We start from the raw sequence: 25,498 nt of genomic DNA on the forward strand, positions 1-25,498 counted from the left end.
GGGCTTCTGTTTTACTGTAATGTGTGGTGCAGTTGAGATAGAAAGTAACATTCCTTACAAGATAACTCCTCAGCAGTATGAATGCTTTTGACCTGACCCCCCTCTCTTTATTTGTTCACACAGGCCGTGTTCTGCTTTGTGCAACCCTCTGTCCTGTTCCCCGGCACCAGAATCCGTCATCAGCATTTCATCTCTGAGTTGCACTGGAGGCAAACCTCCTTTGAGCCTGGTTGGCTCCAAGTCACCTTTCCCCTTCCTTACTGCCCTCCTGTTTCTCATCAATAGTATCACTCATATTCACAAGGGCCTGACCAGCAAGGTAAGAAAAGACTTTTTCACTGTAAATTTCACTGTAAATTCTAGGTGAATGATGATATACTTGTGAGGGAGGTTAGTATTTCTATCTTTCCAGGCTTAAAAGAGATGTTAGAAGGACCGTTAAAAACAAATTGCTGTGCATTTTTATTTTAAAACTATTCAAGTATTATAGAGAGAAATACCCCCATTTTCAGAACAGGTGGGATGAGGATCTGAAAAATATCTCGTCTTTGAATTGCAATATCCAGTTGACGCTACGAAGCTGGAATTATAGAGCAAGTGGCACTTAAAGGATGGACTTATAAAGAATGTTGAGAAAAATTGAGTAACTGTTGTTTGGCTAAGCAGAATAAGTAGCTTGAATGTCAGTGGAGGAAAGGCATGGTTGAAGCATGTATAACAAAGGAAAATGGGATAATATTAAATAAGAGAATGACTGCTACAGTGACTGAAGAGGTTCCTTCCTACTTCAGGTTGTCCTGAATTTGTAGAATGAGTGAGTTATGGAAGATTACAGACTCTGAGGAGGAAATGACTGAGCCCTAGAGAGATGGAGTACCTAGCATAAGCTTTCTCAAAGCCTTCCTGTCACCTTGTGTTGAATTAGGTAAATACTAATAGAAATATCTGGCCAGATAAGGGAAAAAGATGTTTAAGCCCCTGGCCAGACTTCTGCCTTATGAAGCACTATGCAGGCAGTGACCATTGGTTACCTGTGATGGGGATGGTCATGATGGATGCAGGTGAACCCAGAGGCAGAAAAGCAGATATTTATCAGGCTGTTTTTAAATATCCCTTTTGGAGTAGCCAGCAGGAATTCTCATATAAGGAGGTAGGAGGTAAGCCTTGGAGAGGGCTATGTTTTACTTTCCTCCAAGCACAAACTGTCTTATTTGTACCCCTGCTTGTGATTCCTTTACAGTACAGCTCTGTGCTGGGCTTCAGAGGCTTGAAGGATTATCTGCATCAAAGCTGGCAGACTGGACCTCCCTCTGTGACTCCCTCATCTGCGTGGATCCTACGCCATGAATATCATCTGCAGTACTTTGTGCTAGCATTGGCTCAGAAAATGGTATTGTTATTAGTCCTTTCATTTCTTTCACCCAAGGAATTGACTTCGCTGGCAACCAGTCTTCACATCCATGTTCTTTCTTGTGTCTGACTTAGGTCTGGTGACTCTTCAGATGACTTTTATGCCCCATTAGCAAATAACATCTTTACAGTTACTGATGTGGGGATTTAGTTCCAAAATACTTTGGATGGCAAAATATATTTTCGCCTGTCTTTGGGATAGAGTAAGAACAAAGTTTTCAACTGTGCTGCTAAAAAAATGTCTGACTACCTAAGGCAGTGAGGGGAAGGAGAAAGATCTCTTGGTATGAATGCTGACAACTCTTGCAGTCTGCCTCAGTCTTTCACTTTCCAGTGAGATTTCTGTCTTGTTTGACCCTCCTGTCCTCATTGATTGTCTTTGTTGACAAATGATATAGTGCTTTTATGTGTTGTTTTGTTTCCTGTACAGGCAGGCGCTTGTCCGAATTACACCCAGCATGCCTCACTCCATCACTGTGTTGCCATGGCATTGCTAAGCCGCCTGTTGCCAGGGAGCGAGCATCTGGCTCACAAGGTCCTACTGGATCTTGCCTTTAATCCAGAGTTTCTTCCGTAAGCTTTGCATTTTTTCCTTTCTCTAGGCTGGTACATGGGAAAACTTGGGGAAAATGGAAAAAACCACATTGGCACTGTAATTTTGTCATAATTTCTGGCCTTTAACAGGACCCGTATTTGAATTGTGGTTATTCTCCAGGCACTGAACCTTCTAATCAGACAAGCACCATGGTTGCGTATTTCTCTCTAGTGTACCAATGTTGAGAAATGTGCCTGGTTTCTTTTGGTTTCCTCTGTGAAAAGGCTTGTGTGATTCCTGATAGAACTGATTTTCACTAAGGCCTGGCATCTGCCATCTAGAGAGTAGCAATTCTAGAAAATAAATGGGAATTTGACATAGCCTGAAAAACTTAATGAAGTTTATGAGTGGGTTTGTATGTTTGTGTGGTGGTGCTTTAGTTTTTTGTTTGGTCAGTAAAATGGTCAGTGTTTGGTCTGAGATCATGGCATATGGATTTGACAAACACCCTCCACACACACAGTTTCTGACAGTCTGTATGGTTCCCCTGACCTTTCCACTGCCAGCTGCAAAGCTACTGTTTTGAGAATTGTCTTACTGATTCATGTAGGCCTTATATGATACACAGTATTTCATCTCAGCACCCTGACATCTGTGTTAGTAAGTAGTCTGCCTCTGTGGAAAAGGGGTTTCAGCCTCCACACCAGACTGCTGGTATCGTGTGGAGGTTTTTCATGGCACAACCTCAGTGTTGCTAACTCCAAAGGTGGTTCTGTGAATTCCCTATGAATACCAAGATAGCTGGTGCTTTATGGGCATTCTATATTAGAGCACCTGAATGCTGTAGCAAGTGTTGCCAGTGCTGTGCATATGCTACTCTTCCTGTTCCAGGAAGGTTGTAGAGATGAATTTATGTGCTGTTTTATTTGTTTGGTGTTTTAGGGGGGCTTTTTGCTTGTTTGTTTCTTAAACTGTTGTTTGTCTTTGTCTTACAGTGAAGGGAAAGCTGGAGGACCAGAAGCAGCTGACTTCTCTGATATTCTGCATCTGGGTACCAGTGCAAAACTGGCACAGCCTGGCTCTGCGACAGCAGTTTTTTCAAAGGTTACTCGTGGTGCCCTGCTGAGAGAATCGTATCAGAATCTGCCTTCCATTCGTTCCTGTTACCTTTCTCATTTTGTCCACTTGCAGCCTACTCTTATGCATTCCCAAGCGTCCTACCAAGGGCGGAATTACCTCATCCAGTCAATGCTGCTTCCTGAGGTCAGAGGGCCCATCCTGCCTTCGGACTGGCCGTTCTTTCCACTTATCAGCCTCTACAACAAAGTGACTAATGCAGAGACACATGGGGCTGTACTGAACTCTCTCCCACTTGATCTTGTCAATACTGTGACCTGGAACTTGCAATGGGTCTTACTGCTGGAAACCTGGCGTGATAAAACCCTTCAGAGCATCCCTACTGCTGCCAAACTTGCACGGCTTATGTGTGTCTTTCTCACAGGCTGTGACCTCTTTCTAGAAGCACCAATCCACCACTACACAGCTGGCCTTCTCTCTGTGTACTGCCAGCCCAAGGCCCTGGACTCCCTGAACTTGGATGCTCCTCTCCCTGGTTTGGCATCCTTCCATGACCTCTATAGAAGTCTCCTGGAGCAGTTTGAAGGTGTCTCCTTTGGAGACCCACTGTTTGGAGTCTTTGTTCTTCTACCTCTACAGAAGCGTTTCAGTGTTCATCTGCGTCTCTCTGTTTTTGGGGAGCACACAAATATCCTGCGGGCACTTGGAGTGCCGTTACAGCAGGTAATCCTGGCTTATGGTAGTTGCATGTCAGTGCATATTTCTGGATTACTGGGCTCTTGCCTGTGATTCTCCAGCCTTGATTTGGGCATCAGAGCCCTTCCCCTTCTTCCCCATTCCTCTGTTCCAGTAGAATAATCATGCTTTCTTTGCTTAGAAGCTTTTCATTCTCCTTGAAGAGAGTCCAACTCATGAAATATGAAATAGAATAGGAATGGAGAGCAATGTTCTTTTGATTTAAGGCTGTAACAGCAGTATGTACATTTTACAGCTTGATTGACTGTAAGTCTAAAGAGCAAAGTCCAGCAGCTGTAGGTCACATAAGCATTTTCAGACACCTTTTGAACTTTATTTTGAAAGCAGATAGTATGTATATGTGGAGGGCAGGAGCTGTGAAATTGCTCAGTCTTCAGTGAAAACTGTGCCACACCCTGCTTGGTCTAGTGATTGAGAACCTTCTAATTTATAGGCTGTATATGAAGGGCTCACCACATCCCATGTTCCGCCAGCAATTGCCTTTCCCTTAAATAAATATTTCACACCTTGGTGCGAACCTTTTCCTTACCCAGTGCATAGACAAATACTAATTTTCCCTATCAACCATGTTTCCACATTTAGTCATACTGGAGTTGTGCTCTGCTGGGTAAGTTGGCAAGAAAATTTGATCTGTCAACTTCAGGACTATATTTTTTTTGAATAAGCAGAGCACAAGAGATAGAATTTAGTGGTGCTGTCAAAAGTGCTCTGTCTACTTACTTTGTAACCACTCTTCTTACCTGTGCCAAAAATCAGCCGCAGTGATAGAACCTGTAAAACATAGCTCCATAAAGCTGAAGAGGTCTTGAGAACACTTTGTCAAGGCATGTTACATCAGTCAGTGTGGGCAGTAGCAGCTCTTGCTGCAAATGGGGGTCATGCCGCCATGTACATCATGTTATATAGGCAACCATGTGCAAACAGCTGGGAAACACCCTAGAAATCATGAACTTCCCCTCACTACTTAGACCCTGACAAAAATTGTAATGTTGCCTCTGTATGGGTTTGTTGCAGTTCCCTGTGCCGCTTAAGCGATACACTTCCCCTCCTGAGGATAACCTGAACCTCCTGCGACTCTACTTCCGAACACTGGTCACTGGTGCGCTGCGTCACGCCTGGTGCCCTGTTCTTTACGTGGTGGCTGTGGCTCATGTGAACAGCTTTATTTTCTCCCAAGAAAGTGCGACACAGGTAGGTAACGGATAGCAGAACTTCTTTGGGTTTTGCATCTGCTCTCCCAGGGGTCCAGTGTGGCTCGTGGTGAATCACTGACCTTGGGACTTAAAAACAAAGATTGTAAGCAACTGTGTTGAGAGGACTGGTCGGCTGTTCAGTAGACCACGTATGAGGCAGCAGCTTTTGTTCATTATGCCCTGAAGTACTTGCACTAATGGTAGCCAGTCCCACATAAATTTTTGAAGTCAGCAACTATGTGGGCTGTGGTATCGAGGGAAGAATAAAGCAGAAAGGATGAGGGAGCTGCAGGCAGAGAGAGCTCCACCTAGTTGATCAAGGAAAGCCAGTTGATGTAATCTTTTTGGATTTCAGTAGATCTTTTGATACTGTCTCCCACAGTAAATGAGTCTGGCACACAGCTGGATAAACACATCACGCAGTAGGTGAGCAATCAGCTCGCGGGTCAGGGGGTAATAGTGAATGGGGTGGCATTAGACTGGTGATCTGTCACCAGTGGGGTTCCACAGGGCTCCATCTTGGGGCCTGTGCTCTTCAATATCTTCATAGATGACTTGGACACAGGACTGGAAGGGATACTAAGCAAGTTTGTAGATGACACAAAACTGGGAGGAGCTGTTGAGTCCCTCAGAGGTAGAGAGGCCCTGCAGAGAGACCTCAACAAATTGGAGAGATGGGCAATCACCAGTCATATGAAGTTCAACAAGGGGAAGTACTGGATTCTGCATCCCGGATGGGGCAACCCTGGATGTATGTACAGACTGGGGAATGAGATGCTGGAAAGCAGTGCTGTGGAAAGGGACCTGGGGTTCGTGGTCAGTGGCAAGCTGAATATGAGTCAGCAGTGCCCTGGCAGCCAGGAGGGCCAACCGTGTCCTGGGGGCATCAGGCAAAGCATCACCAGCCAGTCGAGGGAAGTGGTCATAGCACCAAGCCTCACAGAGTTCAAGAATTGTTTCGATGACACCCTCAGGCACATGGTGTGACTCTTGGGGATGGTCTTGTGCAGGGCTAAGAGTTGGACTTGATGGTCCTTGTAAGTCCCTTCCAACTCAGCATATTCAGTGATTCTGTAAAAGATTTGACCTCTGCCTGAGCAATCTTAAGGTGTAAAGTACTTTTTACTTTCACTTTGCTTGAGTAACCAAGCAGAAGCTTTCCCGTGGCCTTGGAGCCTCTAGCAATAATTAGTTGTGCTAACAACACTTCACCTCTCATCTGCAGTTCTACCTGAAGGATGAGAAATCAGCCGAGATTCAGATCAGGGAAAGGAGGAGAGAGGCAGGATCCAAGTGATAGCCATCTCAAGCACTTTCTGCTAGAACAAGCTGCTCATTGTCATAATTAACAAATCATCTTGGAGTGCTGTATGCTCATGGGCAAAATTATTATTGTACTCTATTAAGGAAGGTATGTGTTTTGTTCCCAGGAGACTGATGCTGCTCGGAAGAGCATGCTGCGGAAAACATGGCTGTTGGTGGATGAGGTAGGATCTATAAGATTCAGTTTGTACCCCTGGGAATTAAATGTTCTATACCTGGTACTCTTACATACTTATATTTGGCTTTTGAAATTTGTGTTTTACTACCTTGCTAATTTGAGAATGAGAGATTAGCAGTAGGATTTTGGCCTGCAATGTCTGTAAATACTGTTAACCAGTTCTTGTAGTAATTAAACTCAAAACACGGAGCCCATTGAAACCTAGATGAATCTCCTGTACTGTATTTCAATCGTCTTGTCCAGGCAGCATTATATCTGGATAGATAGAGGTGCTAGAGGAATGATTCTAGCACGGCTATGAATAGACAGACAGCAGTGATCTGCCTTAACTCTGAGGTTAATGCTTCCCCTGAAAAGAGCAGAACTGATGCAAGGTTTCTCCTTTTCTCAAGGAGCTTGCCAAAGTCTATCCTTTTTGTGACAGAATGGGGTCATTTGGCCCTCTGTGGTTAGTGTCGAGGGTAAATTATTAGATCCCACTCAAAATCCCACTTGGATTTCTGGCAAAAAAGTCCTTATGAGAGGCTGCTGAGAAGACGGTGGAGTTGTGTTCAGAAGAGGAATTCTCATACAGATCAAAAGTAAATTTTATTGCAAGAAACTTGCCTTTTATAGCTCTTCAATTGAAGATATAATTAAATATGTTGGGAATGATGGAATTGTACTATCTGCAGATTGCTATGTTGTGTTGGAGATGGTGGAAAAGATTAGATTCCTTTCAGACATGTTTAATGGTTACTGTTTCTTTCTTCAGAATTTGAAAAAACACCTGCTATACTACAGACTGCTGAATGCAGAGAACCCTATGGGATTTGACCTTTATGAGCAGCTCCCTCCCATGAGACTGAAGTACCTGCAGATGGTGACACAGAAAGAAAATAAGGAGAATGCACCAGCGCTAGACTCATAGCAAAACACTTGTGCAAGAAGAGAGCCAAGGTGAAGAATGGAAGAGATCAGTTTATACTTCACTGATGAAACTACTTGCAGCTCAGATGGTTTTAGTATTTACCTGGACATTCTTGGCATCTTTGCCACGTGAAGCACTGATAGAATGCTCCCAGGTCTGCAGAACAATGCACAGTATTTGTGTGTGTGGCCTTTCTGTGTTGAATGTTGGAGCATTTTCCTTCATTTTCTTTCGTATTGTTCTTCTTCCCAGAGAAGGTGAGGATGTGTCTGAAAGGCACTGGACTGTTGGACGAACTGAAGGAATTGGAAAAGCTATTTCATTCAGTCAGGCTGGAAACTGGGTTTTCAAGATGATGTCTGTCTTCCCTAGATATTTCCCTTGCTTTTTTTGTACCCTGAATTTTGAATAGTCCTTTCCCCACACTATCCCCTGCAAATAGAATGATGATGTGACAGGGAAAAAGCTGATCCTGTGAGCTCTTTTTTTCCTTACATTTAATATATATATATAAGCAGTTTCTCCAGGATAGTGTTCTGTGCATACAGATGTATTGCGTCAGACCTCTAAGAAATATTAATACCTAATGCAGTGGTACGAACATGAATGTCTTCCCTTGGCTGTCTTTTGGATAGTCTCTAAACTGTTTTCTTTTTTCCCTTAATTTGGTTCCATGTATAACAAGATCAAAAATAATTTAGAGAAAAAAAAAGTCTCTGCTTTTTTAGCTAGAATATGTATTGATTGCCTTCTGAGGAGAATTCAATTTCAGTGTTGAAGTGGAGTTTCTTAGCTCAAATGTAATTTTATCAATGTTTAATTTGATCCCACTTCTACATCCAAATTCTATATTGCAGCCTTAGACACAAGGCTAAAAGGCTCCTCACAAGTGCCACATCAAGTCCAGAATTTACTCTAGGTTTGATCCCCCTGGATGTTTTCTTTATATCCAGTAATTTTTGCAGAACTACAGTCACTCTGGCAGGCTTTTGTTTGGAGAACTTTAACAAGGTTTGTTCATAAAAGTATCTCTGATTTTTTGTTCTTACAAATAAATTCCTCTGGAAGGTGCAGGGTAATGCCTAGTCTGAAGGCCAAGCTCCTGTTGTTACCTATCAAACAGGCCAAGTTAGCTTCCCTCCAAAGAAACCATGCCTGTATTAACCTTGCTCCAGTCAATGTCCCAAGAGGAGTATGAAACACTGTTAATAGGCCTGCTTGTAGTTGAAATTGTTCAGACAAGAAACAAAGTCCAGATAGCAGCTTTATAGAATCAAGGAATCATTTAGTTTGGAGAAGACCTTTTAAGATCATTGTGCCCAATGATAACAGTATCTTTCTTTCACCTGAAAAGTCAAGTGTTGCTGCCCCCTCATATGGCTACATAATCACATAGAGCTTAGGGCATTTGTGACTGGGTTGCTGTCTTTGTATTGGCAGTTTTCTATGTGTATCAGTCCCCCTTAAGTTGCCAAAAAATAAACAGTTTCATTTACCTTCACCTTATTTCAGAAAGGGCAAAACTGGCATTTCCATTCAATCTTTTTTCTGCTTTTATCTAGATGGTGAGAGCCCAGCAGTTGTCTTTCAAGAGCAATGGATGGTAAAATATAAGGACTCCTAGCTGCCCCTTTAAGACCAACCTTCATCAAGGACTTTGCCTTTTGCTTTTTAGACCACCAGTTATAAAATGTCTTCCAGTACTTTGTGCGATGCAAAGTTGAGTTTTGTATTGTGTACAGGGTGTAAATAAATATTTTGAGAACTCTGCAGGTATTTTTTTAACTGTGAGACTGCTTTTCTTTAAGTCTTTCTTGAATTTGGAGAGTTCTATTTGCAATTTATCAATATCTTGGGAATGCTACTGCTGTGAGAAAATGCACTAAGCTTTGCAGCTCTGTAAGAAAGCTCCTCAAGCCAAAAATTACATGTTGTGTGATGGGTCAGTAATACAGGGTACGAAATGCTGTGTGTACTTGGGGAAGGTGCAGAGTGGGTATCGTGATTTGTCAAACACCACAGGTGGGAAGACAGTAAAATACTGTCCATGGGTGGTATTTGTAATTATGATACAAGTATCAGCAACGGAGGGAAGGAAAAGAAAGGATCTCAAATAGTTCTGCAGGCCACAGTTATGTGCAGAAAATTCTAAGGATGCTGCATGTGAGTTTTCAAAATGTCGAATGTCACTTGAGGTGGTACAGCAGTCCTAAGCTTGAATTTTTTAAGGCTTTGGGCAGCCTTTTACCAGATTTCTCTGCAGAACACTAGAGGGCATTGCTTTGTCTAGTTTAAATGCAAGCTTTCTCAGCTTCAGCGCTATTGGAACTTGGAAAAAAATCCCACCAAAAAACAACCAGCCTTTAAACATGGTTTGAATTTCCTGTGTTTTTTACTTTTGCAAATCCTTTTGGAGCAAGTGTGGAGAATTCAATATTTTATGTGATAGGTTGCTAAGAATTATTTGGTGCTTTACCAGCAGGAACATTTTGAAAAAATCCTGGTAGAGTGAATGTAAGCTTTAAACTTCAGCTGAATGCAGTCAGAGGCAGGACCAAAGCATGCCAGTTCTGTTAATCCAGTTTAATCCTGATCAGGGTAAGTGAGGAGATGAAGAAAATTAAAACTGTCCCCAAAAAAATTGATGTGACTTCTTAAATCTTTATTGAAAGCTTAAGATTTCCTTGAGAAGAAAATAATTCTGCTGAAATAAGACCCACAAATAGGTTTCTGGGGTTGAAGTGGTTCTAGCTCAGAACAACGTATGTTGTCTGATAACTCTCATCAGAAGTCAACAAAACCAGCAACAACAACCAAATAAAACTATCCCTGCCTATGTTTTAATTCTTAGAAACAAAAAAAGGCCTCATCTTTTGGTCCTTTGTGGCTCGAAAATGCTTGATTTCATCCAAGTTACTGATATTGTCCCGTGTGGATAACGGTGGAATCTATATGGTACAAATTTAGCAGGGGCTGTGCTGGAAGGCAGCGACGTGTTTTTAAAAATTATTGATTGTACTGGACATGAGTTGAAGGTAATGCTTTTAGTATTGCTGTTGAGTTGGTAAGTAAGATGGTGGGGCTGTCAAGGGTTTTGCATCCCATAACTTTAATGGCTGAAGTTTTCTGCATTCTGCTAAATCTTTTTTTGCATTTTGTAATGGGTGAGTGAGCTTGCATCAGCTTGGAAGGATGTCCTTTCTTGCCTAGAAAAAATGGAGTTGATTTGTGATCCTTCAACTGCATGAGTGGTTTGAATTCCCTGAGTTTAGAATCCCTATGTGATGACTTGGCCCACTTTGCTGAGTAGGGGCAGTTCCCAGAAAAGATGTAGGCAACTCAGTGGCTGACAGTACTACACACTGAGGTAGGACAAGAGCTGGCAGAAGAAAGTAATGCGTTAAACAAGGAAGAAATTAAAACAGAACTGAAACTGTGTTGTATGAGAACTTTTTAACAATACACATGAAGCATTATGTAAGTAAAGCACTTACATTCCACTGTATTTATTGACTCCTTCAGTTTGACAGCGGAATTTAATAAGCCATTTCTAGACTAATGCATTCTGTCTGGCCACTTAACATCAGGCAAACCCTAAACACCTTTTGCTGATGAAGTCATGAACAAGCCATAAGATGGGGGTGTATAAATATAGTACGGGTCAGGCAAGTGCATTTCTTTCGGTGTCAGAAAGTAGAGCAGAAGGCATTTTTATTGTTGCTTGTGCTCCTTCCTAGTTCTGCAAAGTTCTCCTTGGAAATCTCTCATTGATGAAGTGGTGCTGCCTCCAGCTAATTATCATATTTGGGGGGCAAAACAAATTTATTCCCATTGGCTTACAGAAGCTCATATAAGCTTTCCATTTACAAAGCTAGCCCTCTGATATCCCTTGTTTAAATAACTTTATGGTAAATTCCTGGCCTTTTTCTCTAGTTTTTAAAAACTGGCTTACCCTCTCCCTTTGAATGGAGAATCTGTGCTGAAGCCATGCTCTCAGAACTGCGTTTTGCATGATAAGTAGTGGTTTCAATCAGGGGTAAATTGGCCGCTGTCTGTTCCCCTCCCTCCCTTTTTTGTGGTAATCTTGAGTCTCAAAACAGCTGCTGCAAAAATGCTGTCTGTAGGTTTCTGGCCAGCCAAAGCACAGAGAGCTCCAACCTGACTGAGGACCAGATGCTTCACTGGCGGTGTTCTGAGCCTCCAGTCAACCCTGACCTGAGCAATAGTTGTGAGTAGGTTACTGACAAAGGACACTGTAGACAGAGCAATACCTGACCCATCTTTGGGTCCAGTTCTTTATTTGCTAGTGGACTGTAACTACTAGATACTGACAGACACCCATGGCTCCAGAGACCAGAGGAATCTGCTTTACTCTGCCTCGGGCAACTTTTCTGCAGTACTTTGATGTCTGTTGAGCAACCAGCTCGTAAGTCCAATCAGGTCGATGGATGTTTCCAAAAAGTACTGTGTATGGACATTATAATGAAGTCTAAGGCATATGGGAAAGATTAGTGGCACCTACCCTCTGTGTCCCTCTGCCCTAATCTAACATGGATGACAAACCAGACCAGTGAAGTCAATGCTCATTACAAAGCAACTGCTTGTCCAGGCCACAACAAAAAGGGGGATTGTGTGATGGAGGAATACTACTGCTGTCAAAGCAGAGCCACATAGGTGACAGTGTGTGCTAAGATCTGAGGCCTTAGTTGATGACTACAGCTGGAAGGAAGTTTTGTGGAATAATCTGGGTGCTGGGAGCCCATCCTGAGGGGCAACAACTATGGGGCTGGGCAAGTAACGGGGAACACCTGGGCCCAGCACCAGCCCTCAGGGAGCTTGGGGAGCGGTCAGCAGCAGCAGCAGCATCAACTGGAGGTAAATACTTTGTTTCATCCATTTTTTCTGCTTCTCCAGAGTGCTGGGTGGCTGCTGGGACCTTGCTCCCCAACCACAGTAACCAGTCTGAAGCTTTGGGATGGGACAAAAGGAAGGATTGAGTGAGCCAGTGAGCTTGGAGAGTGGCTCAGCTTTTGGATGTGGTTTCTGGGTCTCTCAGATTGAGATGAAATTTGTGGTTTCCCCTCTATCTCCACAGTGTCCTTATCCCTTAGTACTCCCTTCATTTGTTTTCTTCCATGTCCCTCAGTCACTCGACTCTCCTTCTGTACACATTTTTTTCCCTTTCTATTTTTGGTTTTCCACCATTATAGTAACTTCTAGTTCTTCTCTGTTGGCTTTTCTCACTCTTTTGGTTGTTTGCAGAAGCAATCCATAATTCAACAGTTAAACTGGAGAACTGAGATGTCACCGCTGAGTTTGAGGTGGAAGCTCACGTCTCTTGGGGTGTTCATCTGAAGGTCTGGGCAGATGTCCATAAATAACATGCACAACATGCCCATTTGGAAATCTTACAGCAAAGAAGGCTGTAACTTTACTTTTAAGATCCATGCTACGTAGGTGGTGTAAGCACACCACGCCATTTGAGTCTCATCTGTCAGATATTTGATGACACTATAGCAATTAATCTGTTGGATCTGTCTTCCTGAAAGGACAGTAACTGTATTAAGTGACTTTTTACTGTTACTGCTTCCACCACAGCAAATTTTTGCTCATAAAATGAAGGAGCACATCTCCACAACAGTATTCTAGGCTTCCTCAGTGCACATGGACTTTCGTTAGCAGCTTCCAGCACGATGCATGTTTGGGGTGGCTCTCTGTTATCTTGAGAGTAACAGGAAGTGCAGAGAGCTCTGAATTAACTTCAGGTATTGCACTGCTGGCAATGAATTGTAGTTTCAGAGGGGGGTGACATAGCATGATGATACAATTACAGCCACTGTGAAGGTATGTTGTTAGCATCTTTAAAAATAAAGCAGCTTGCTACTCCTGGCCTCAATGTATCTTTCAACATAGATTATAAAAAACAAATTTAGAATTATACAAAAGTTTCTCTAAACCATCCTGCATCTCTTGTCTCTGACATGAGTGTCAGCTCACTCAGAAAATGTTAGTTATGCTGCCACCCAGAAGACACCACAGATGGTGGCTCATTTTTGTTCCTTTTGGTACTGTCTGCTGTAAGATTGATCAGGTTTGGATCGATGAAATTATTTGGGCAGAAGCTGCCATTGCTCTCCTCCTATCTGTCCACTATTGAAAGAAGTGGGAGGAAAGGGGATATAAAATAACTTTTTGGTGTCTTTCTCTCTTTGGTACTGTTTTGTGAACACTTAAAATATTTATGAAGGAGAGTATGGGCTTGCTGACCATGCTTCTTCGCAATGAGCTCTTATCAGCAGGTTTTATATTTTATAGCTTCTGAAGCTTTTTTTTTAAGGGAGGGGTGTGGGCTTATATTTTTCGTAACAGTACAATTTGAGGTTAAAATTAGGATGCAGAACTTAAGTTATCTGTAAGTAACTACTCCGGTGCAATGCGAGTCAAAACTTTTTATTCTCAGCATGCACTGGTGCCATGAAGGCCAAGCATTGCACTGTTGGAAAAGTTAGCAGGTGCCCATGTGCATTTTGCAGAGCTTCTCTAGTCTTATTATATAATTGCTAATACTGTTTTAGGGACAATAAATAGTCTTCTGCTACCAAGATACTTTTGAGATTAGGAAACTATTCTGAATTTTGCAACTTAACTTTTCCTTTGAACCAACAATCTACTGCTTTCTGTAGTTATTTATTTTGGTGATTCCTATACCTAGCTGCAGATGGAAGAAAGAAGCAATAAACCTACAGCTAGAATGGAATTCTTGGCTTTTGCCTAAACATAAAATGCAATTTTATAGTCAGACTAAACCCTTGACAGGAACAGATCCTCCTGGAAACAGTGTTAAGGCACATGGAGTTTAAGAGGGTGATTAGTGACAGCTCACATGGCTTCACTAAATGCAAAAGGTGCCTGGCAAATTTGGAGGCCTTCTATGTGGTTATGGCATTGGTAGATAAGGGAAGAGCAACTGACATCATCCACTTGGACTTGCGCAAAGCATTTGACACTGTCCCACGTGACTTCCTTGTCTCAGGCTGGATGGGGATTTGAGCAATAAGGTCTAGTGGAAGGTGTCCCTGCCTATGGCAGGGGGGCTTGGACTAGATGATCTTTCAGGTCCCTTCCAATTTAAGCCGTTCTATGAATTTCCAGAATACAGCTTTTGGTCTAAACTAAAGAGAAAGTATGATGCACTCCAGAAAGATATATAGCCCGAGATTAAGGTAATTTCTCATTATGGGGGAGACCCCAATTACTGTACTAACAGGTCTTCTAATGTGAAAGATTTTCCCAATTTTCTGAAATTTCCACTTTTCATGCTACAGTGAACTTAAATGTGATGATGTTAAAACTGTATCCAAAATGGAATACCGATTTTCTTGTTCATCCTCAACAGACTATGAAGAATTAATTGTTATAGGAAAAACGTTCTTAGAGTGTGATAAATGTATTTTGTGGTTTAGTTCAGGCTTCTTTTTTGTTAACCACATACCCTCCAACAAACTGTACTAAATAATTAACTGGAGGATATTCCCAAAGTCTTCTTACTGCATACTATAAGCTAATCTTTACTGGTACCTTTTTGGCTTGGAGCTTTTCCCCCGTGTGAGAGGAACAGGAAAGAGTGAGCATGAGAGTCCTACTGGAGTTGTGTCCTCTTCACTCCAGTGCACAATGTTTTACCAGGAACTTGCATGCATTTAAAAAGCTGTTGTGTGCTCTTATTCGCAGGCTCATCAAAGAAGCAAGTGTCATCATGAGAAACAACTTGTTCTTGGAATCTTTCTCATAAGTTGCAATTGACTTTCAGTTATATAGTCAGACTGTTGAGGTAAATAGACAGTGAAGATCAGGAAAATGGTAACCTACTAGACTTTGCTAGTAAAGAAAACTTGGATGTTCTGCTTTGTCAAGATGCAGGTGAGAGCATCTCTGTAATCCATCTGCGTATTAGCCTTAATTGTTTTCCCAGGGAATCTATTCTTGTATCTTAATGGGAATGGAATCATGCCCTCTGTTTAGTAATGCCAAAGGATTACAAGAGGTAAGTGCTGTAAGTAATCATAACTGAATGCTGCTTTGATAACAGGCTTTCCTTTTCATCTAGCTGCAAAAGAATAACATACTTCCCTTGAGAGATAGTCATGAATAGAGATCTCAAGTCAAAATAAACCTTCACTGTCAGTATCCAGAGGCCCACCCTGACCCAGGCGTTCTTTTACATGCATACAGGCATGGTCATGTTAAGACCTCACTCTCAAAGTCTCTCAAAGCTTAATATTTCTGGTGACAGATGTAATTGTCCTCTTACATTTTTATTAGAGTAAAAATCCACTACATCCATATTTCAAGTCTTCTGTAGCTCCAGCTGTGTGTGCCTTCAGAATTTTATTGCTGCTTTATTCCTCTAAGAGGTAATTATTGACTATGTTGGGAGACTAACTCCTTACTGAATAGCACAGTTGATGCTTCTGTTGCTTGGTTTTGTCTGCTCTCTCATCCACGCTTGTGGATTTCCGTATTGAATGAACCCCAAGGAGTTTTTGGACATCTGGTGATAATATTTGTAAAGAAGTTTTGAAAACGAGCCGTGCTTGTGAGTCCTCCTGGATGGAAGCTGGAAGTTGTGCTTAGGAAGAACCTTTGTGTTTTCCTTTAAGGCCTATCCAAGAGCCCTATCCTTATGTTTTGAAAATTTAGTGGTTTGGATCACTTACAGTTTCACCTGCTGACCATCAATGTCAGCAATGCCATAATTCAGGCAATATCCAACTGTCTCAGTCTTGCCCCTGCCATTCTTTGACTATTGTCCCATAGGCTTATTCAGTGGCACAGGCATAAGCATTCTGCTCTTTTGTGTTTGTCATTTATTTGTTAGCTCTCAAAATTTGATAAGCTCTAGTTTCTGGCTACTCTAGGGTGGAAAGGGTTTCACAGAAACTGAACTGCACTGAGCACTTTAATAAGTTTCTTATCCATTGTACTATGCATCTCCAAATTCCTTAACAAATGTTGAGTTTCATAACCCCCATGTAGGTGTGGCAATGAGTGCATATACAAAGATCACTTCACCTAGTGCTGAGATAAGGAGCACTCTTTTACTCGTGTATTACTGCACACAGAAATGCCACAGACTATTTTAGCCTGGAGAACAGAGTGCTGTATTTACATGAATCTGTAAGATTGATTTAGGTAGTTACCTAAATTAGATTGTTTCCAGACCAGTGGGATTAAGAACCCTCTTTTTGCAAAAAGCGTTATGAGATCTTTAATGATCACACAAGGTCAGGACCTGGTTTTATGTCTTATCTGAAAGACCATGAACTTTTAACTAGTGATCTGTCATTGTCTGATGTGACTATCTATTCTAGAGACTGCTTTATTTTAGAAGAGATTTGTGTAGCCAGGAGTCTAAATGCCATCAAAGCTTTTAGTCCTTGCTATATTCCTTGCCTGAGGAGGTTTCTAACAAGTTTTTATTATGATGTATCTTTTTGATTTGGTTTTCCCTTTTCATGGTAAGCCAAAATGAGACTTCAAAGAATATTTTTCAGTTTGTATGTCTGTCATTTGCTACTGTGCACAGAGCTACTTACTGATCTATGTATGAAAATTAATTAATTCTTGGGTTGTTCAGGAGAGTATCTAGTTCTCAATACTTTTTCTGGGTAAGTTCATCTTTCTGGCTACATGACCACCTCTCTGTAAGACCCCTCATTAACCCTTACTTTAAAACTGCAGGCATAGCAAACTGCATAAATGTAGCAGGAGTGTGTATGCCATTCCAGTAGTGCTTTAAGCATTTCACAGGTAACTGTTGTGTGTATTCTTGTGTACCCAGGTTAAAAAACCTCTAGAAATCATATAAACAAAATCTTTCTGGTACAGTGGCTGTACTCTGAAAAGGCACATGTGAGAAAATTAAAGGAGCTCTTCCTTCCAACTGTTCTTAGCATCTTATATATGACTTAGCAAGTGTTTTTGTTCATAGCAGAGATATAGAGTCAGGACCCAGCTCATAACTTAATTGTTTATGTGATGTAGCCATCTGATTTCCACCCTCTTGTACACATGTACATATGTGCCCATACGATTTCCACATTGCCCACAAAAGCACACTCACTGTAGTGTTTTTTGATAGCCCAAAGTGTGTATTCCTGTAGTTCCTGCCAAGGGCCTGTTTGGCCTGCAGCAGGGAAATGTGTCTGTGCAGTAACATCTCCCTGACTGAGCCAGATGTTATCTGAGATGGGAGAAAATGGACAAAGGAAAATGCTTTTCTATTCCAGGGTGCCCAAGGAATGAACTGTGCCAAGTCTTCCCGTCTGTTTACTATGAAGTTTTGTTTAGCCCAAAAAGGATATTGCCGCACGTCATTGTGCTTTTAACAGCTTCATTTCAGCAGCAGCAGAGGAGGTGAAATTGAAATCAGAAGGTCTTAATTTCAGAGAGAAATAAATTTGTTCAGAGACAAAAGTCTTTTCTATCTCTCGAGTCACCAATACATTACTACCCTTGATTTGATTTGGAAGCTATTTAGGATGCTGCAGCAACATGGCTGGCTGGAAGTCTGGGTAACCTCATCACTACCTGGCCATGAATTGCAGACTGTGAGTTCGTCACACCATATTGTTTGACTCATGGATTCTGAAGGTCAAATTCAACAGCCTTGTTTGAGGGGCATGGTTAGCACCAGCAGTGAAAAGGGATACATGAGTTTGTAGTGAAACATAGAAGCAAATCGGTCCTTTAGGAAGAGGTGGGTGGAGAAGGAAGACAAGTGCAAAAAAATGAAAATATAACTGGTAGTATTAGACATGAGTCAGAGTTTCTGAATCATCTGGGGAAGTTAGCCAGCCAGCCTACTTTTCTGGAGGAAACTTCTTGTCCCAGAGCTCTGAGCTGGCACATCAAATTTGAAAGGCTTACTTCATGCTTTTGTGGCCTGTGCGTTCTGCTGTTTAGAACAGAATAGACTAATCCAACAGCTTGACCAATTAAGGACTGACCAAACTAAAGCTTGTTATTAAGGGCACTGTCCAAGGCCTTTTAAAGACTGTCAGGCTTGGGGCATCGACCACCTCTTTAGGAAGCCTGTTCCAGTGTTTAACCAAACTCTCAGTAAATAACTGTTTCCTAATGCCCAGTTTAAACCTCCCCTAGTGCAGTTTTGAACCACTCCTTGTCTCTGGATCCCAGGGAGAAGAGCTCAGTACCTCGCTCTCCACTTCGCCTCCTTGGGAAACTGTAGAGTGCAATGAGGTCACCCCTCAGCCTCCTCGTCTCCAAACTAGACAAGCCCAAAGTGCTCAGCCGCTCCTCACAGGACATTCCTTCCAGCCTCTTCACCAGCTTTGTTGCCCTGCCCTGGACATATTCAAGGACCTTCACTCCCTTAAATTTTGAGACCTAGAACTGTCCACAATATTCCAAGCAAGGCTGCATCTATGCTGCTTACAGCAGGATAATCATTGCTTTTGAGCAGCTGGTGATGTTGCGTTTGATGGAGCACAGGATGGGGTTTGCCCTCTGGAACACCAGGGCATACACTGCTGCCCCATACTGAGCCTGCTACTGACCAGCACTTCCAAATCCCTGTTTGCAGGGCTGCTCTCCAGACACTCCTCTCCCAGTTTATACTTGTGCCCAGCATTACTCTGCTCTAGGTGCAGAAGTAGGCATTTCAGTTTGTTAGATTTCATCCCATTAATTGTAGCCCACTGCTCCAATCCATGTAGATCTCTCTGCAAGGCCTCTTATCAGCAAACTTGCTAATAGTGCATTCAACTCTTTCATCTAGATTGTTGAACAGAACTGGCCCCAGAACCGAACCCTGAGGAACAACCTTAAAGTTGATGCCTCAAAATTTGATCCTTGACTCAACCACCCTCCCACATGTTTTGTCCCCCCCTATATCTCAGAGCAGTCTATAAACACTAATGCACTAAGTAACTTCATGCCTGCTTTAAATGGCCTGTTTCTTTCTCCTGTTTGACAGATGGGAAAATGCAGCACAGACAGCTAAGACAATTGTGTGAGGTCTCACTGAAGCAATTGACAGAGGGAGAGTAATCCCTGTGCAAGACTTTCTCTTCCTCCCTGTAATCAAGTCTCTCTCATTGCTTTTGTGGAAGTTCAGTTTTCACAGCTTTTGGACTTACTGGTGACTCTTACGCTGGGATGCCCAAATAAGATCTTTTGATACCACCTCACCTCAACAAAAATTCACCTTTTAAAATATATTGTTTATCCAATACGATTTCAAAATTATGTCCCTGACCTTGCAGAAGGCTTGACGGCAGAGATTGCTCTTGCTAAGCCTTTAGGATCCTGATGAGGTGCATCTGCCACCATGGCTGACTCCCAAATGACTTGCTGCAGGTGCACACAAGTGCATTCCAACACAAATATGTTGTTAGTTTCCTTCAGGAATGAGGTCTGGGGAATCCTGCTGTCCAGTCAATTTGAAACAATGTAACAGAAGGGCAAGCAAATGTATTGAGTCCCTGTGTGTTCCATGGGACCTTACGAGTGAGTAGAAGGAAGGTGGATATCAGTTGTTGTCTGCTGAGGGAGCAGCTCAGCTATTTTTGCCCACGTCTGCTCAGTCTGGTAGGAGCCAGCCAGTCACTTACATGTGCCTACTGGCAGGCCATTCGGTATCTCTGTGAGTCCAGACTGGCTACAGAGCATCCCGCCCTTCTGGTGTGCCCCTCCGTAAAATAGGGAAAGGCACAAGAGCCTGAAACTAGCAGATCAGGTTTAGGACATGTGGATGAGAATCTAGCAGGAGATAATGCATAACAAACTGAACTTCCTTCATCCCACTGTTTATGGAGTAGAGGTTTTTGTATTATTATTTTTTCCATTGCACTAACTGTTATATTTGTGGCATATATATCTATACATATCTCAAAGAAAACATGGTGGTAATTGCTTGGCTAGCAGAAAGAGAGAATGCCAAGCACTTGAGATTCTGTTAAAGCATTTTGTAGCAGGAAAACAAAGAAAAATGTATTTGCATTGGTATGCATGTAGGTGGTGTCACATGATCTGTGAATCAGCAGGAGGGCTGTATATGTAAGGAAATGGTAAATGGTAGCAAAGAGACTGAGGAGCAGTGTCCTGGGCAGGCATGTGTGTTGCTGAAGGGCTGTTCTGTTCAAGGCCTTAACTAATGACCTGCGAAGTAACAAATAGCCCATTAGTTCACTGATGCTGCTAATGTGGAAAGTGTTGTTGAATACCAGATAAATACAAAGGCAACTAAAATGTTGAAATCTGGACAGAAGTCAATACAGCAGAATTTAAACAGGGGAGATCACATGAAACATGGCTTAACTAGAGAAATAAACCTGTACAAAAAGAGGCTGAGAGTGGTCAGCTTGGGCTCCTTAGAAACAAAGTGCCAATTGAAGCCATTGGGCTTGAGTGTGAACAAACAGAACTCTCTTCCCAGAGATTGAGGCACCAACAAGCTGTCTTGTTTTATGCAATTTGGAGCTGTCATCCAAGGGACATCCCACAACAAAACTCCTCTGCTTTCTGAATGAGTAGAGAGAGTTTCAAATGCAGAGTGCAGTGTAATATTTCAAATGTAGTAATGTGGTCTTTTGAGTAGATCCTACAAAAATAATGAAAATAAAATCAAAAGACCAGTTTTATATTAACTTGCAAACCAAAGAGGAGGAGAAATAGTAAAGAGATAAACTGTTTGGGAAGAAGTGTTCCCAGAAGAATAGCAGGGATCAGTGGGAAGAAAATGTGCACAGAAATCATCCTTATTATTTATTTTGAATAACAGACTTGTATATAGAAAACCTGGAGCATCTACACAACAGTAGCCAAAGTTCCAGAAATTCTCTTCTTAGCTTGGGACTCAGAGGAAACTTTAGGATGCAGTTTCCTTGTGTGGAATGTGCTTGGAGGAATTCTTCTTTTCTGCTTGAGAAAAAAAAAATAAAGAGCGGTCTCAGATCCTTCCCATTTGCACTTTGATTGTGTTTGTTTTCATTCTCTTTCTGGCTGGAACCATACCTCATCTTCAGCTTTCTGATGGGGTGTTCAGGTACAAACACATTTTCCCAGAAAACCTCAGGCATGTCAAGCTGCAGCAAAGGGACATGCTGCAGTAACAGATTGTGTGGCACTGTGAATCCTCTCCAGACTGAACTGCGCAGTTCACACTGAATTGCCTTCATGGTTCCTGGAGGTAGTCCATACACTTCAGAGGATGTGCTGGTAAGTAACACCATTTCTTTGAAGAATCATAGACACAACTGTTTCTGTACTGAGTTATTTTCTCTAACTAGGAAGGGCAAGGCTTTCTTTCCTTTCAAATGTCCCTGAGCTGTTGGTTGATTTTTGACAATCTGTTTTCCAGAGGTGATCTTAGAGCACTTGGCCTCTCCCAGGTTTCTCTGCTCTCTGTAGTCTCCTCTGTGACATGCTAGGATGGGGGATTGTACTTTTGTGCCCCCAAATACCTTTCCATCAGTCTATTCCCCTAGTTGTTTTTGTTTGATGGAATAATTGCAAACTCACTTACTATGCCTAGGGAAGGGGCAGGAAGAAATCAATCTTTCATAGCATTAAAAGAACAGACAAAAAACCCAACACAAAACAGAGTCCCTTGAGGGTATCATGGCTTTTAATGTCATTTGCATGTGGCTTGATTTTTGCTAATGAACCAGCTGTTTGTTTAGGGCTCTTAAATGAAGCTTTTGCTTCAAGGGCTGCTGCTGAAAGAAGAGATGGGAGAAAGGAAAAGGGCAGAAGAATAAGACATAATTCCAGAGGACAGTCATGTGAATTGTGATTTTTTTTTTTTTTAAGCTAGAGGAGCTGCTCTACTTTGCAATCCTCAGGCAGCTCCTCTGTCATTTGCAAGGTCAGGATTTTCTGGCTTGCTTGGAGGGGATGCTCTCTGACCAATGAGGCATGAAATAGCAGTTGGAGAAGGGCTTGATAAATATTGATTCAGAAATTGCCATGGCTGCTGACTCTGTGATTGGCCTGTTTACCCAGCAAATGGAAGAGGAATGGAAAGAAGTTGCCCATTTCTCAGTGATGGTGGCACATGCATTTTTCAACACTGTCCTAGATATAGGTTCTGAAAGCTCAATCCAGCAAGTTTTTTCAGGACAGCATTAATCCATTCTGGCAGATTAGACTTTGCAATCCTTTTTCATACCAGTAGCCTTCCCTTCTTATTTTCATTAGACTCTGTGTAGATGGTTACACTACGCTACACTCCTCCATGAGGAGGAAAGTTTTCCAATGCAAGCAGGATAGGCAATTTGCTACTTTGGGGAATATCTGTCCTGCATTCATACTAAAATGAGTACACACTATTTGTGCTTTAAGCTGAATGAATTATGTCTCTGTTAGTCAGCTATGAGCCTGAATCTGTGGTTCCAGTCTGAGTGGTTTGTGTCTCCTACCCTGCTGGGTCTCAGCAATATAAACTGTGAGCCAGCAGAGTGATATCATACCACCTCAGTATTTTGCATAATGCCATTGTGTCAGTGCTAACCTGCTATGAGGGACACAAAATTCAGATTTCCTGTATTGCCAACTCAAACCTGAATTAAAAGCCAGAATTATGGTAATTAATTCAAGCTCAGTACTGTGTTAATGCAGTTACCAGGTTCTTGGAGTATCTCAGAGTACAGGTAAAAATGAGCTTATATGATCTCTGTACACAGTGGAGGCATCCCCTGGGTGAGCTGTTTCCAAACCCCACCTGATCTTGGGGCTGCCCTGGCAAGTGTTGGAGGATTGTCCCTTTCCTATATGCTTGAAAGAAATCCTATGCTTATGCAATGCTTCCTAGCCATGCTTTTCCTGTTAAATATGAAATTTACACAGAAATTGTAAGAGGCAATCTCTGAGTCTGTTCTGTCACAGGAGTTTTAACACCTTCCAGTCTTTCTGATCTGTAATTTCAGTGTGTTCAAACCTGTACGACATGAATGGGTGTGATTTTGTTTCCTTTTAATTTCTGTGGCTTTGGTAAAGATACTTCAACTAGTGAGGTGGCTGGGGACTTCTGACAGAATTAGGAGTTCCCCAGATTAAATGTTGTGAATGCATATAATACCACAGAGAAGGCTGGGAAGAGGCAACATTTGTTCTGAAGGGCTTGGGAGCTAGGCAAAACAAAAGAGAAAACAGGAGAAACCAAGGTCTGAGTTTTACTATGTGGAATCTTTTTACGAATTATGAATCAATTGAAAAAAAATGCAGTTTTCATATTATCTTTATTAAGCAGTTTTGTCTGAATTTGCTGATGTGTTTTGCCTAGGTTTGTTGTTTGAAAGCCCTAAATTCACAGATAAGTGACAGTGGTGAGATCAAGAGCTGATTCCTCAGCGTTCCTCTGTCTGATAGCTCAGCTGTCCCATGAGAGCAGTAAGTTCTATTCCCCAGCTCTTTCTGTGTGTGTTCTCAACGCCAGAGAGCAGGACCAAGGGGAAAAGTTCACCACTATGATCTATGCTTAGCCTGACCTATGACAGTCTCTCAGGCCCAGAATAACCATCCTTTGACACTACCAACTCATGTGGGCTTCCTCCTAAGCCAGCCTGGTCCTTTCACAACTGGGACCCCAGCCCTTCGAGGACAGAACTTCGTTTTACAACAAAGCATCAGGACGCTTTGTGGTCTGGTTGCAGAGTACTCTTTGCTTAGCCCCTCTTACCTGGCACAGAGGTGTTACCTGCTGCTTTTGTATCGTGGATGTTGTCACCAAGTGCTGCTAGTCTTTTGGGCCATGCATCTCACCTTTTGCTGCCCACAGAGAATTAGCCTTTTCCCTACTTGCTGCTGTGTGCTGGGAGATAGCCCTTATAGGCTAGCAGGTAGCTTTGTCCTGACCCTTTGGGGAAGAAAGGGAGTTGAGGAACAAAAGCATGCAAAAGCAGGTATTGGTTGCACAGTGACAGGACTCTGCTCTGTCACAGTCACCTCCTCATGTGTTCGTTCCTCATGATTGCTCTTCTTGGAGTACTAACCTTCACAGGTCACTGTGCAGTAATACCCCCTTCCTGATAACCTCCTTCAACATGCTTGGGTAATGAGTTGCTTCTAGAGAGGCGCACCTTTTTATTAACATCTAACTATAAAGAAATATTGCTGTGGGTTGGGGCAGGACTGAGAGGGGGTAGGGGCAATGGTGTATGGTGAAAACAGAATCAGGAAACTTACGGATGTGTCTTTCAAAGAAGCACAAGGCATACAAAATTACCACTGGACATCGATACATTTTGGGAAAACCAGACTGTTAAAACATAGATACAGTGAAACTACCTGGCTCCTGCTTTCTAAAAGAATTGTTTTAAAAAAAAAAAGGAAGTCAGAACATGAAGATTTTCAACTCAAGCTATCAGTTTTATTCGAGTTTCATATTTAAGCAGGCATGATTCTAGCCAACATACGTTGTACTCTACTGTGTGAAAAATTCATACAGTATTGCCTTCTGACACCACTAGTCAGTGCGTACTGAGTTCTCAGGTGTTTATGCTGCAATTTGTGTTTGGAGAAAAAAAAAGTTCAACATAAAAACAAAATAAAACTTTACTTTCTACAAAGCAGCAATAAAGTAACTGCATATTGCTTTTGAAACTGCATAGTTACTTTTTTTTATAACTGCATTAACACAGGTTTTCCACAGTTGGTGATTTTTGTACACCAGCCTATTATACAGGAGAGGTGTCTCATCACTAGGTATTTCTTCAAACCAGTTAGGTGATGTTTTACAGCTTTTTATTATCAGATACTGTAATATTAAGAAACCACTTCTGATCCAATTATTAATTCTCTGAAATTGAAAAGAGGGTTTTGGGATCCTGGCTGATATGTTATGATGATGCAAGAATGGTAGAAACGGATTAGTCTATTCAAGACTTTCTTTAAGAAGGCTGTGAAACTACAGACTAAGGAGTAAAAGCTGAAGAAATGCCCTCTGTCAGAGAAAGATGATTCAGGGGAAATGTTAGTCCCCAGACTGTAAGGTGAATAAGGTAATACAAGAAGTGGAGGACCCTTGTAGTATTGCAAAACAGGGGACTAGGTGGTTCTTGTCTTCGTAGCTGGGACATTGTCAGATTTGTTCT

At 42.0% G+C, this 25,498-nt stretch overlaps 1 protein-coding gene across 8 annotated transcripts in view; it reads left to right on the top strand.

The window, feature by feature from the left end:
• RPAP1 (RNA polymerase II associated protein 1) overlaps nt 1–9,158 on the top strand; it is a 40,964-nt gene extending 31,806 nt beyond the window's left edge. For 6 of the 8 annotated variants that reach the window (XM_051791358.1, XM_051791355.1, XM_051791361.1 and 3 more), the window contains 7 exons: nt 124–319; nt 1,241–1,390; nt 1,841–1,983; nt 2,941–3,745; nt 4,793–4,969; nt 6,402–6,458; nt 7,227–9,158. In XM_051791358.1, coding sequence (XP_051647318.1) covers nt 124–319; nt 1,241–1,390; nt 1,841–1,983; nt 2,941–3,745; nt 4,793–4,969; nt 6,402–6,458; nt 7,227–7,382 — 1,684 coding nt within the window. In that variant the 3' untranslated portion in view covers nt 7,383–9,158. The remainder of the gene's footprint in view (nt 1–123; nt 320–1,240; nt 1,391–1,840; nt 1,984–2,940; nt 3,746–4,792; nt 4,970–6,401; nt 6,459–7,226) is intronic. The other 2 variants (XR_007905157.1, XM_051791360.1) reach the window with 2 other exon arrangements.
• Nucleotides 9,159–25,498: the final 16,340 nt, after the last annotated feature.

This window comes from Manacus candei, unplaced genomic scaffold (genome assembly GCF_025592945.1).
Source record: "Manacus candei isolate 608988 ecotype Guabito, Panama unplaced genomic scaffold, ASM2559294v1 h1tg000033l, whole genome shotgun sequence".
NCBI lineage: Eukaryota > Metazoa > Chordata > Aves > Passeriformes > Pipridae > Manacus > Manacus candei.